We start from the raw sequence: 13,700 nt of genomic DNA, 5'->3' as shown, positions 1-13,700 counted from the left end.
GTTGTAGGGTGAAAAGCAGTCACTGTGCTGTTTGGTATCATGGTGTGTACCACACTGAATATGGACCAAAGAAAGTTAAGGAGAGAGTTGTCTCAGGAGATTACAAAGAAAATTATAGACAGACATGTTAAAAGTGAAGTGTTGCATCTGGCACAGGGTGTCTTGAATCAGTGCAGGCTACAATGTACCAAAATGTGCTGCCCAGTGTCAAAAATCTTGGTCTCCGACACAGGTCAGGATAATGACCCAAAACACACAGCTAAAAACATCCAAGAATGGCTAAGAGCAAAGCATTGGACTATTATGAAGTGGCCTTCTATGAGCCCTGATGTATATTCTATTGAATATCTGCGGAAACAGCTTTAAAATATTGTCTTTTATAGTCACCTTTCAAACATGAGACAGCTGGAGCAGTTTACCCATGAAGAGTGGGCCAGAATACCTGTGGACAGGTGAAAAGTCTCATTGAGAGTTATAGAAATCACTTGATTGCAGTGATTGCCTCAAAAGGTTGTGCGACAAAATATTAAGTTAAAGGTAACATTCATTTTGTCTAGGCCAGTGTCATTAGTTTGTGTTATTAATTATTCTGTTGAGCCACAATTCAAAAGCAACATCTGATTTTCATTAGTTGATTTTCAGTAAGTTTTTATATATTGTTTTTATTTTTAATTATTCCAGTGACCATTGTGGGTTTTTCTCTCTTTAACGGAAGGGTACCAACAATTTTGTCCACATGTGTATGAGAGGGTATCCTATGGTAATTGTTTATTCCCCCTCAATACCCTTGAAGGAAGACTAAGGGCTGTATTACATTAAAAGATCAGGCAGACGATTGTCGTGAAGGAAGTGTTCCTTCCTGGCAATCATCTACTCGTTATTGGAGGAGACTGCTGCTATTACATGCAGCGATCTCTTCCACCATATGGGGAAGAGCAATCGTTAATGCCATTGCTCATCCCCATACTGACTAGTTGTTTGCCAGCAGCAGATCGTGATTAGACAGCACGATCTGCTGTTGGCAAACATTGGGTAATTGGTGGCAGTTTTTGGCAAACATTGGGTAATTGGTGGCAGTTTAAGGCTACTCTCACACTTTCGTTCGGGGTTCCGCTTGTAAGTTCCGTTTGAAGGCTCTCACAAGCGGCCGGCGCTCCTCCTACTGGTAAGTGAAAGGTCTGTGCGGCGCATTGCTTATAGCACAGACCTGTCACTTACCAGTAGTTGGAGTGCCCGGCCGGTCACAGACATCGCAGGTAAGTATAATGCTTCTAAAACTGCTAAGTAACCATGGAGCCAGGACTGCAGTAGCGTCCTGGTTGCCATGGTTACCGATCAGAGTCCCAGCGATTAAACTGGGACTCCGATCGGAACTCTCTGCTGCCACCAATGATGGGGGGTCGGTCATTTTAATTAGGGGGGCGGAGGGAGGGGGGCCGGCCGCACTGGCCACCAATGAGTTAAATACAGGGGAGGGAGGGATGGGGGGCCGGCCGCACTGGCCACCAGTGAGTTAATTACAGGGGAGGGAAGGAGGGAGGGGGGCCCGCACTGGCCACCAATGAGTTAAATACAGGGGAGGGAGGGGGGGTCTGCCCCCTGCTGTCTGGCAGCACCTGCCAGGCAGCAGGGGGCAGTTATGTACACAGTTCTTTTAGTATATTCTAACTTGAAGCATCCCCATCACCATGGGAACGCCTCTGTGTTAGAATATACTGTCGGATCTGAGTTTTCACGAAGTGAAAAATCAGATCTGAAAAAAACTGTTATGCAAACGGATCCGTTCTGAACGGATGCAAGCGTTTGCATTATAGGAGAGTATCCGTCTGTACAGACGGATCCGCTCCAAACGCAATTGTGAAAGTAGCCTTACACTGTCAGATCATCGCCATGAGGGTTACTATGAACGCTTGTCAGCGATGATCTGAACTATCTGCCAGTGTAATATTAAGTGGTTAATGTAATATTTATTGTTTTAGGATACGCTTTGTTTGAAGTTTTATTCTGGTACTCTAGTCTATATGGACCAGCATAAAATTTATAAAAGAGAAAAACACATGGTATTATTCTGTTTGTATCCTTCTATTGCTTCTTTTCTCATTCTTTCTCTTTTTGTTTTAGGTATAACTGTACTTTTATCTCTTACTGTATTCATGCTGCTGGTGGCGGAGATAATGCCAGCCACATCTGATTCGGTTCCATTAATAGGTAATATCATTTTTTGTATGTAAACAGTCAGACAGATACATGATAGATGTAGACTGGAAAGGGAAACAATATTGAGCTTTTCATGAATCCCTGAGCAGAGATTCTTTTATTCATATCATTTGACAATTAAATGATAGCTCAGTATTGTGTTTCTGTATTCATTCAGCAAAGTACAGATTAAAAGAAAGTATTGTGCATTTTATGATGTCTCTAGGAAAACTAGAACAATTCAGTAATGATGTGACGTTTTGCATATTGAGATATGCTGTTAACTGCCTAACTAAAGTATGTTAAAAACACTTTATTTAATAATATTAAATAATATTAAAAATAATAATAAATCTCCACATGAATAGGCTGGAAATTTAACAGACTATTTATATGCTGATTCCTAGTAGCACCCTACCACAAAGACTCCTTTATATTTAGGAGTATATGGATAATGGGGTAAATCCTCTAGTGATCCTAAAAGGATATTTTTTTGCACTCCGTATATGGGGCTGTGGACCCTTTAATAAGTGCTATATAGGATCTCACACTTAGAGGATAAACCCCCATTAGGCTCAGTATGGAAGTGAGAGTCAGTCTGCATGTATTCCTATACTGCAGTCTAATGCTCGACGCGTTTCCCTATCCGAATAAATGTCAGTAATTCATCAGGAGCATTAGACCTAGTGTTTGGCAGACATCATATATTGCAACCCTGATGGTGGGTATGCAATGATTTTGCCAAGCACTTTTCGGTCTGCTGACTAGAAAGACGCTGCACGCTTCTGATATCATGCGTGCAGCAGCAAGCCTCCCGGCATTGTAGTTGTATATTGAGATATGCAACAGTTAACAGCAGTATATGATTGGATTAACACAGGGCACTGAAGATGGCTCTACATTGTCTGATTGTTGGCAGATTAGCGAGGAAGAATGTTCGTATGAAGACTCGTTCCCGATGACCTAGCCTTGTAAAGCCTTTACACTTGTATTTTGCTGTTATGGTATATTTATAAGACTGCTGTATTGTTAGTGACTGGGATTTGTGAAATACCCATTTGCACCTTGCACTGTTGTCCTATGCTGTTTTCAGACAGCTGTAATGCTGGCACATTTTTGCATACCTTGCAGGCGCATACCTTTTAAATCTTAGGGCCCTTAGATTGTGATCCCTATTGAGGACAGGTTGATGCTAATGTCTGTAAAGCGTTGTGGAATATAGTAGCGATACATAAAATGTGTAAAATAAATACTGTGATGTGTACGGTGAAGCCCTGGAAGGGGTGTATATCTCATCTAGGTGAGATAAGTAAAGTCCAGCTGAAGCTATTTTCTTTATTTATTCAGGGCTGGATTTTATTGGATTGGGATAGTAGGTTTAGCAGTGGGACCTCCCAATCCACCCCCCTCATTCCAGGGCATGTTTTCCTTTCACCTAAGGTTATCGCAGTTGAGACCTGCTGTAATCAGGCCAACATAAGCACCTCCCAGTGTGTAAGTCTGAGGAGGGAGAGAAAGAGTGTTTGTGAAGCACAGTCCTGCTGAGGCTCTGGGTGTGTGGTCTCAGCTAGCAAGGCTGAGGGGCCACAAGGCTAGGGTATAGCCTGAAATTTGGGGGATGCAGTGACGCCTGTGGAAAGAGGATCACTAGGTCAGAGTCGGGAGGACTACTGGTCCACAATCCCCCAAAAAGGTACTGTAATTGCCACAGCCTGGAGGCTGATGGATTGATGTTGGCTGAGGGAAGCCGCATATGATGTTCATGTGTGAACTGTGCTCTACGAGTGAGGTAGGGATGTATTTTAATTAGGTAGTGCCTAGACAGGCAGGAATTTATTTGTGTTTTAAGTGTTGGTGATGCGGGAATCTCACCCCATCCAGTGATGTATAACTGGGCTATCCAGTATGAGAAGAGTGCCAAAATAAATGCACACTTTGGACATGAAAATCCATTGTCTGGCGAGATATCAGTGAGTGTGACCCCCTGAAAAGAGACGATCCCTTACAATATGTATAGCTCCTGTAATACTTGGACTCGGTTTAGTAAAACAGCTGAGGTCTGAATACTGCAGTCCTAGTATGGATGCAAAAAATGTGGCAGCATTTCCATGGCTGTCTGAAACTGGCCTTGAGGGTATGCTGCAATAAGAAGACATGTCCATGTAAAATGTGACCTTTTCCCCAAAAATTTCAATGGTGGAAATACAGAAGAAATGCCTAGTATGTTTTTATGTAAAACCTTTTTCCTAAAATACGTCTATCATTTACAGCTAGAACTCCATGTTGTACTGTACTTGTGGAAGTGTAGCAGAGATCCTTCTCTTAACCACAACACTGTCTTGCAGGTGTCAACATGATATATAAAGTTAGATTACTTGAAGGAGTTGACTGACCAAAATGAAAAATTAATTACAGGAAGAGGATGTGATAAAAAAAAACAAAAAAACAATAAACCAACATCTGCCTTTTGAAAGTATTTTCCAGTGCCTCGACAATCATCCCTATGGTCTTCAGTCTTTGGTGCACCGCAAGTGAAGACTTATGTTGCCATTGACATGACTGCTGTAGCCAATCACTGATCTTAGCAGTAATGTGTCATAGAGGCTCAACATTCACTTGCTGTTCTTGTACAGGTGACCACTGAGAATTGGCTGCGGTGGACACATGAATGGGAATGGCACATCAAAGTTTCTGATTCAGTAGATGCAGGGGCTACAGTGCTGGAATTACAGGATTTTCAAGAGGTGAGACAGGTGATTTTCAAGATTTTCACTTCACATCATTCCCCCGTCTGTATTTAATTTTCCACGTTGGTCAAGCAACAATTTTAAAAGCATAGAGAGGTGATTCCTAACATTATTACTGAAATGGGACCACTGCAAAATGTTTAGTCTGCTGGGAAACCCCTAATGCTTTTCCCGCCTCTAAGAAGCTTGGTGTAGGGGCAGCTAAAGAACTCTGGTCCATTGCTATAATTTGGCTTAGATAAGTTTACTGCTTTGCATAGCATCATTGAGCAGGCTGAAATCAGTTTGCCTTTCCTGTTGTAAAAGTAACAGGTCTTGTAGATGTTTTCTAGTCAGGGCTCAAGAAGCTCCAGAATTCATAAACATTTAGATCTACATACTAACAGATGAGAAAAGCCTATACAATGAAAACAAATATATATTTTTTACTTTTTACATTTTTCCTAAAGCTATACAGCCCTAGTCATCTAAATATGACTTTATAACATAAGATAAAATAAGTTTGCCTATGTAAGCATATTTCCTAATTGTGGTCTTCCATTTTTATGTTCTGCTTTACAGCACAGTACTTTGCAAGTACTATGATAATCGTGGGTCTCTCTGTGGTTGTGACAGTGATTGTCCTGCAATATCATCACCATGACCCACATGGAGGAAAAATGCCAAAATGGGTATGTTAAATTTATGAATAAAAAAAGTTAAATACTTTTGGCATGCATTTAGACATCTATTAATGAAACCCTTGTGCAGATATTAATTTCTCATTGTAATCTTCTACAGTTCTCAAAGAACAAATTTAGTACCAAAACAAGTGTGGTCAGCTTGTCTTGCAGCAGGACTACCACAAGTGGGTGACACTGATCATTCTGTTCTTGTTATGACATGGAAATGTTATTCTCTATCAAATGGAGTACCAGTAGGACAAAGATAGCCACTGCTAGTCCTCCCCTGAGGATTATAATTAGAGATTAGCGAATTTCGTGTTATGAAACTCGTTCACACTTCGTTTGGTGGTAAAAGCAGAATTGCGTTATGGATTCAGTTACCGCGGACCATAACGCAATTCTATGACGGAATGCATAACAGAATGCCTTTAGAGGACTCCCCTGCATAACGGAAACAGGACGGATCCGTTTTGCATCCCATAGACTTCTATTATGATGGAATGAATAATGGAATGCCTCTAAAGGCATTCCGTTATGCATTCCATCATAGAATTGCGTTATGGTCCGCGGTAACGGAATCCATAACACAATTCTGATTTTGCCACGAAATGAAGCGTGAATGAATTTCAAAATATGAAATTCGCTCATCTCTCGTTATAATGTATGCTTTTTTTGTGATGCTACAGTTTGGTAAAGAAGAAAGGGGTAGGATCGACAGTAGAGACCTTGTTTCCCAGCTAGAAGGTATCTTGAAATAGTAGTATTAGGAAAAGACTTTCACTCTATCTAAATCAAACATATTTGTAAATCCACTGGAAACACTTTTCCTCCTGATGTGCCTTCAAATTTCCTCGTTTCAAAGTAATTGTAAGATGCAGCATGGGGTTACAATATTCTTAAAGCTCATGTGGTTGCAAGTGCAATTAAAAATCATTTGCTTACAAACAGGATGGAAAATCAGCATGCACAGGATAATTTTACCTAGTACAGTATAATTTGGAGTATCCCGCATTCTGTTCATGTATGAAAACATTTACATATACATATTGTCAGCTTTGCAACAAAATATACTACAAACACCAGAATTGTGAGCAGTCGCTTCTGTTTCACAGTATGGAAATAAGCATCATGTATTTGGATCTGTTATGCAGTTGTTTCGTAAGAACTCGTGCTAATTGCCTTATATTCATTTACATATATTGGATCTATTAATAAATAATTTTAATTACAAAGCTAGAAGCTGATATCTACAAGATTTCAGAAATTTCATAGATTGTAAGCTCTTGCGAGCAGGGCCCTGGCCCCTAGTGTTTCAGTTGCATATTAGCCATTTAGTTTTGTTTCGTACATGAACCCTATGAATTTGTAATTAAATTAATTAAATTACATCAGCGGTGGGGAGTTAGCCACCATGTGTCTGTTGTTTAAATAGCAGGCACCCAGGACTAATGTATGCAATCGACAATAACGTTGATTGCATACATGCTCCTCAGATGCCATGGTCAAATATGACCATAGCGTCTGTGAGGTTAAAGACCAGGAGTGCACCCTCCCAGCCATGTACCGGCTTCCCATATGAGGGATCAGTGGAGCCGGATGGTGTGTGCAGCAGCCTTTGCATTCCTCAGTGATACGAGGCTGCCGCACATTATTTCCTATGAAGCCCCTGCCTTTGTCAGGGCTCCATAGGAACAGAGGGTAATCACCATAGACTCTAATGCTAATGCATTAGAGTCTATGAGACAAGCAATATAACGATTGCTTGTTATAGTTCCCTATTAAAAAGTAAAAAAAAAAAGTTTTCACAAATATGAAAAAATATAAAAATATAAAAATTCAAATCACCCGCTTTCCCCAAAGTTAAAATATAAGTACATAAACAATAAAAAAAATATACATCATGGGCTGTGCTGTGTGCAAAAACACCCATACTGTATAAAAAATATTTATTCCATACGGCGAAATGGAAAAAAAAATTGAAATAGCTGATTCACCAATTTTTGGCCGCTTCACCTCCCACAAAAAATTGAATGAAAAGTAATTAATAATGTATACACATCTAAAAAGGGTATCAAATTTGCATAGTACAGATCTCCCTGCAAAAAATGAGTCCTCAAGCTCTGTAGACATAAAAATAAAAAAGTTATGGGGTCAGAATATGGTGATAGAAATAAAAAATAATGTCCAGTATTAACACGTTGTTATAATCATATTGACCCAGAGAATAACAGTAACCGGTCAGTTTTACCACGCAGTGAACGCCGTAAAAACAAAACTCATAAAATCATGGCGGAATTGTGTTTTTTGTTTATAATTTCACCCCATTTGGAATTTTTTTCCTGCTTCCCACTACATTATATGTAATCGGAAATGTTGCCATTAGAAAGTAAAACAAGCTGTCATACGGCTATGTGAATGGGAAAATATAAAAAATTACAGTATTGCTTTGGGAAGGCTGGGAGTGAAAAGAAAATGGAAAAAAAAAAAGATGAAAAAACAGAAAACCGCCTGGTCTTGAAAGGATTAAGTAGAAATTACAAAAAAATTTAAGTTTTCTATTATTTTTCTAAAGGAAGCTTGTAGTATGTCCTCTACACTATTATGTAGTTAATACAAAGGAAAAAATTTAGTTTTGTTCCATACCCCGTTATCTTTCATATGCCATGCTTTTAACAATTTAACCTTATAAATTTGGAATTTGAAGGCAAGAGAAAAGGATTAAATACTAGTATTGGACAAAAACTGGTCTGTATATTGAATTGTGGGTGGAAACTGGGTGGAAAATATCTTCTGAATCTCCATTGTTCTGCTGAAGATGTAATACCTGTCAGAATATTTATACTGCTCTGAAAAATAGTTTAATTTATTTATGGAAAAACAAGCTAGAATCTAAAATATAGGAGATTCTGACTTATTTCCACAAATAAAACAAGAGCTAACGAGAGCTCATTATCTGTGCTAAGTTGAAGCTAAAAGGAAGACAGTTGTGTACAACATATATATCTAATAATATTTCAGTGCAATAAAACTAAATAAAATATAAGACTATATAAAATTGGTGACAATATAAGAATAATAATCAATTATATGCAATCAAGAAGACAAAATAACCTAAAGGATATATATAATTAATAATTAAACTGGTATTTTTATAATAACAGAAACAAAAGAAAACTTAAGAATGACACTTTATTTCTCACAGCGAACAGATTTTCCTGATTCAAAATAAAGTTAGGCTTTCACCATGTTATATAATATATATCAATTCAATTAGATCATCTAAATAGAACTACAATCAGTTCTCTGGAGATTATACGATTGTAGATATATCAATTGTATAGATTAATCTCCCTAGATTGAAAATACAGAATTGATGCTGGTACAATTATCTCAAATCTAGATCCTACAAAAGACGGTCTATTTGGATAAATATATATGTGTATATGGCTAATCAGTTGCCTAATATACAGACAAAATGTATACCATACCAGATAATCTGTCTGGAAGAAATCAGCGTCAAGGTTCAAATGTGAAGCAAGATTAGATCCTATTTTCCTTTAGATCTCTCCTCTCTCTGGTGTTTCTTTTGTCTTGGGTGTTGTAATGTCTTTCTTTCCTCCTCCTGGATTGATCTGATGGATAGATCAATTTGCATTGATCCCCTTGCTGTCTCCTGATAACTTTTATTCTCCCCCATGGAAGGTGGACTTGGTTTGGTCTTTCACATGACTAATGAGATCATAGTGCATCAATTTGCCACTTCTCTCATACCCACCATCACCACAAGTGGACACTAGTGTTCTATGTAAGAAGCCTGTGTAATGACTCTTAATTTTTCTATTTTATTTTAATTTTATAAAAGATAACCTCTGACATAAATCTAGGACCAGTTTATAAATATAGATAAGAATGACATTTAAGCATACTACTGTCAGACATCCAGTCTACTTCAAAATATATAAGTTTTAGACAAACTCTTCCTACATACCTAAATTACTTATCTACACATTCTTTAGATCTAAGGTAATTATTTCCAACTGTGATTCTTTCACACTTAACAACATTACATGGAATCGAATTCTATATATCATTGGATATATTCAGACTACAGTCACTTTAAACATACACATATAGGATAACACATATAATATCACAATACTATCACTATTATCATTATTACAATGAATATTAAAGTTATCCCCTTCTATTTATTGAAAAATAATAATCTTTAGACATTTAATTCCTTTTATTTCCCTAAAGGCATGAAACATCTTAATGGTATCTGTGTCTCTACCTTCCCCCTTGATTTACGACCTGGAAATGTTTATACAAAGATTCTTGAGTTTCTTTGTACTTCTCTGTCTGAGAAAATCAACTCACTTTGACCTCCAAAAGCATTCAGACAATATGGCTACCATTATGTTACATAGTTAATACGGTTGGAAAAAGATCAAGTTCAACCAAGGGATAGGAGGGGATGCGAATCCCAAAAGGAATTGAGACTCGGATTTCTACACGTTTTCATAAGCATTAATGTTTTTTACTTTTAAGAATTCATCTAAACCCTTTTTGAAGTCTATTCCACAGCTTCACAGTTCTTACAGTAAAGAAGCTTTGACGCTTCCGGGGACTGAACTTTTTCCTCTCCAATTGTCTTTTGAGCGCATTTTACAAGGAACAGCATTTCACAGTATTTTTTGTATGGCCCATTTATATATTTGTATAGGTTATGTCCCCCCTTAGACGTCTCTTCTCAAGACTAAATACATTCAATTATTTTAATCTTTCTTCATAACTAAGACGCCCCATGCCCCTTATCTGTTTAGTCGCTCTCCTCTGTACTTTTTCCAGCTGCAGTGCATCCTTTCTATGGACTGGTGCCCAGAACTGAACTGCATATTATAGATAAGGCCGCACCAATGCTTTTTAAAATGGTAATATTACATGCCTGCCCCGTGAGTCCATGCCTCATTTAATGCATGACAATATCCTGGTGGCCTTAGAAGCAGCTGATTGACATTGTATGCTGTAAGAGATTATTACTACCAAGATGCATAACTTTACATTTGTCCACATTGAACCTCATTTGCCAAGTTGATGCCCAATCACTCAGAGTGTTCAAGTCAGCTTGTAGTTTATGGACATCTTCCATAGACTGTACAGTACTACATAGCTTAGTGTCATCTGCAAAAATTGAAATGGTACTATTAATCCCGTCCTCAATATCATTAATAAATAAATCTAATATATAAAGCTGAGTGTATGTGTGTGTGCATGTCCGCTAAAGGAATCCGCACTGTCACATTTACAATCACGAAATTTGGCACACATGTACATCAGGTGTTAGGGAAGGTTTTAGACCAGGTCTCAGCTCTCTAGGACGTACCGTTCTTGAGATATATAAAAAAAAAAAAGGCATTAGCCAATGGAAGCTTGGTTACATGACCCTTATCAGCCAATGTAAGCTCACAGGTCCTCCAGCCTCCACATACACAGTTTTACTCCAGGTTTCCATAACAACCCAGCCATTTATCTTCACTACTGTAGGATAGCTTTAACCACTTCCCGACCGCCTAACGCAGGGATGCGTCCTGCGGGCGGCAGGGTTATTCCTCCAGGACGCATCAGCGTGTCATCTCGTGAGACGCAAGATTTCCTGTGAACACGTGTGTTCACAGGATCGGGAGGTAAACGAGTTGATCTACAGCCTGCCAGCGGCGATCATTCGCTGGCAGGCTGTAGATGCGATTTTTTTTTAACATCAGAAAGGTATATTAGACGCTGTTTTGTTAACAGCGTCTAATATACCTGCTACCTGGTCCTCTGGTGGTCCCTTTTGCTTGGATCGACCACCAGAGGACACAGGCAGCTCTGTAAGTAGCACCAAGCACCACACTACACTACACCCCCCCTGTCACTTATTAACCCCTTATTAATCCCTGATCACCCTATATAGACTCCCTGATCACCCCCCTGTCATTGATAACCCCCCTGTAAGGCTCCATTCAGACGTCCGTATGTGTTTTGCGGATCCACGGATCCGCGGATCCGCAAAACACGGACACCGGCAATGTGCTTTACGCATTTTTCGGATCCGCACATTGCCAGAACTATATAGAAAATGCCTTTTCTTGTCCACAATTGCAGACAAGAATAGGACATGTGCTATATTTTTGCGGAACAGAAGTGCGGACCCGGAAGTGCAGATCTGCAATTCCGGATCCGAGTGGGACAAAGTCTGTCCCCATAGAAATGAATGGGTCCGCAAATTCCGTTCCGCAAAATGCGGAACAGAATTGCGCACGTGTGAATGGGGCCTAAGGGTCCCTTATCACCGCCAGTTAGTTAGCCACTTGTTAGGTAGTTAGCGCCCACCGCACCGCAGTCACTGATTAGTCGCTGATTAGCGTCATCGCTGTCGCTAATCAGCACTAGTACTATATAGTATCTGTAAGTGATCAAGACTGATCGCAATCAGATCTATATCAGTACATTAGGGTCACCTTAGGCTCTACAAAAAACGCAGTGTTCGCCCGATCAGGCCTGATCTTGTGCGCACACTTGCGTTCAGTCCGCCCCACCGCAGTGACAGAAATGTTTTTTTCCTGATCACTGCAAAAACACTGTAAAATCGCTGCGGCGCTATAAAGATCACTTTTGAGATTTTTGGATCTTTATTAGCGATCGCAGTTTTTTTTTTTTAGCACATTTTTGGGCAGAGATTTTTTCATCCACATTGATCAATGCGAATGAAGAAATCTGTGCCGTTCATTTTTTCTTTCAGCCCGGAGGCTGAACGAAAAAAAAAATCTCCATTACCCGTAAGCTCAATATGAGGCCTCATGCACACGACTGTGCCATTTTTTGCGGTCCGCAAACCGCGGATGCGCAAAGAACGGAAGGCGTCCGTGTTGACTTCCACAATTTGCGGAACGGAACGGGCGCCGGCAATATAAATGCCTATTCTTGTCCGCAAAGCGCGGACAAGAATAGGACATGTTATAGTTTTTTTGCGGGCCGCGGAAGGGAGCCACGGATGCGGACAGCACACATTGAAATGAATAGGTCCGCATCAGAGCCGCCAAAATGGCGGCTCGGATGCGGACCCAAACAACGGTCGTGTGCATGAGGCCTAAGGAGAATAGCAGAAACTCCTAATGCTGGCCATACATGTATTAATTGCGGAGACACATGTCGAGTTTATGTAAAATTTTATTTTTTGTCACAAGTTAGTGGAATATGAGACTTTGTAAGAGAAAAAAAAATCATTTTCCGCTAACTTGTGCCAAAAAAAAAATATTCTAGGAACTCGCCATGCCCTTCACGGAATACCTTGGGGTGTCTTCTTTCCAAAATGGGGTCACTTGTGGATTATTTATACTGCCCTGGTATTTTAGGGGCCCTAAAGCGTGAGAAGTAGTTTGGAATCCAAATGCGTAAAAAATGCCCTGTGAAATCCTAAAAGTACTCATTGGAATTTGGGCCCCTTTGCGCACCTAGGCTGCAAAAAAGTGTCACACATGTGGTATCGCCGTTCTCAGGAGAAGTAGGGCAATGTGTTTTGGGGTGTTTTTTTTTACATATACCTATACTGTGTGTGAGAAATAACAACTTTTTAATTTTTTTTATACAAAGTTGTCAATTTACAGAGTTATTTCTCTCGCCCAGCATGGGTATATGTAAAAATACACCCCAAAACACATTGCCCTACTTCTCCTGAGTACGGCGAAACCACATGTGTGGCACTTTTTTGCAGCCTAGGTGCGTAAAGAGGCCGAAAGTCCAACGAGTACCTTTAGGCTTTACAGGGTTGCTCACAATTTAGCCCCGCCCAAAATGCCAGAACAGTAAACACACCCCACAAATGACCCCATTTCGGAAAGTAGACACCCCAAGGTATTCACTAAGGGGCATAGTGAGTCCGTGGGAGATTTATTTATTTTTTTGCCAGAAGTTAGCAGAAATTGAAACTTTTATTATTTTTTCTCAGAAAGTGTCATTTTCTGCTAACTTGTGAAAAAAAATTAAATCATACATGAACTCACCATGCCCCTCCGCGAATACTTTGGGGTGTCTTCTTTCTAAAATGGGG

The 13,700-nt window shown here is 39.6% G+C and overlaps 1 protein-coding gene across 1 annotated transcript in view; it reads left to right on the top strand.

The window, feature by feature from the left end:
• The window catches only part of LOC120985751 (neuronal acetylcholine receptor subunit alpha-7), a 414,569-nt gene that overhangs the window by 378,792 nt on the left and 22,077 nt on the right, over positions 1-13,700 (top strand). The window contains exons 8-9 of the mRNA XM_040413865.1: positions 2,122-2,208; positions 5,505-5,614. Of these exons, the coding sequence (XP_040269799.1) occupies positions 2,122-2,208; positions 5,505-5,614 (197 nt within the window). The remainder of the gene's footprint in view (positions 1-2,121; positions 2,209-5,504; positions 5,615-13,700) is intronic.

This window comes from Bufo bufo, chromosome 1 (assembly GCF_905171765.1).
Source record: "Bufo bufo chromosome 1, aBufBuf1.1, whole genome shotgun sequence".
In the NCBI taxonomy this organism is placed as follows: Eukaryota; Metazoa; Chordata; class Amphibia; order Anura; family Bufonidae; genus Bufo; species Bufo bufo.
The sequence above is the reverse complement of the archived record's forward strand: the minus strand, read 5'-3'. Positions and strand labels throughout refer to the sequence as shown.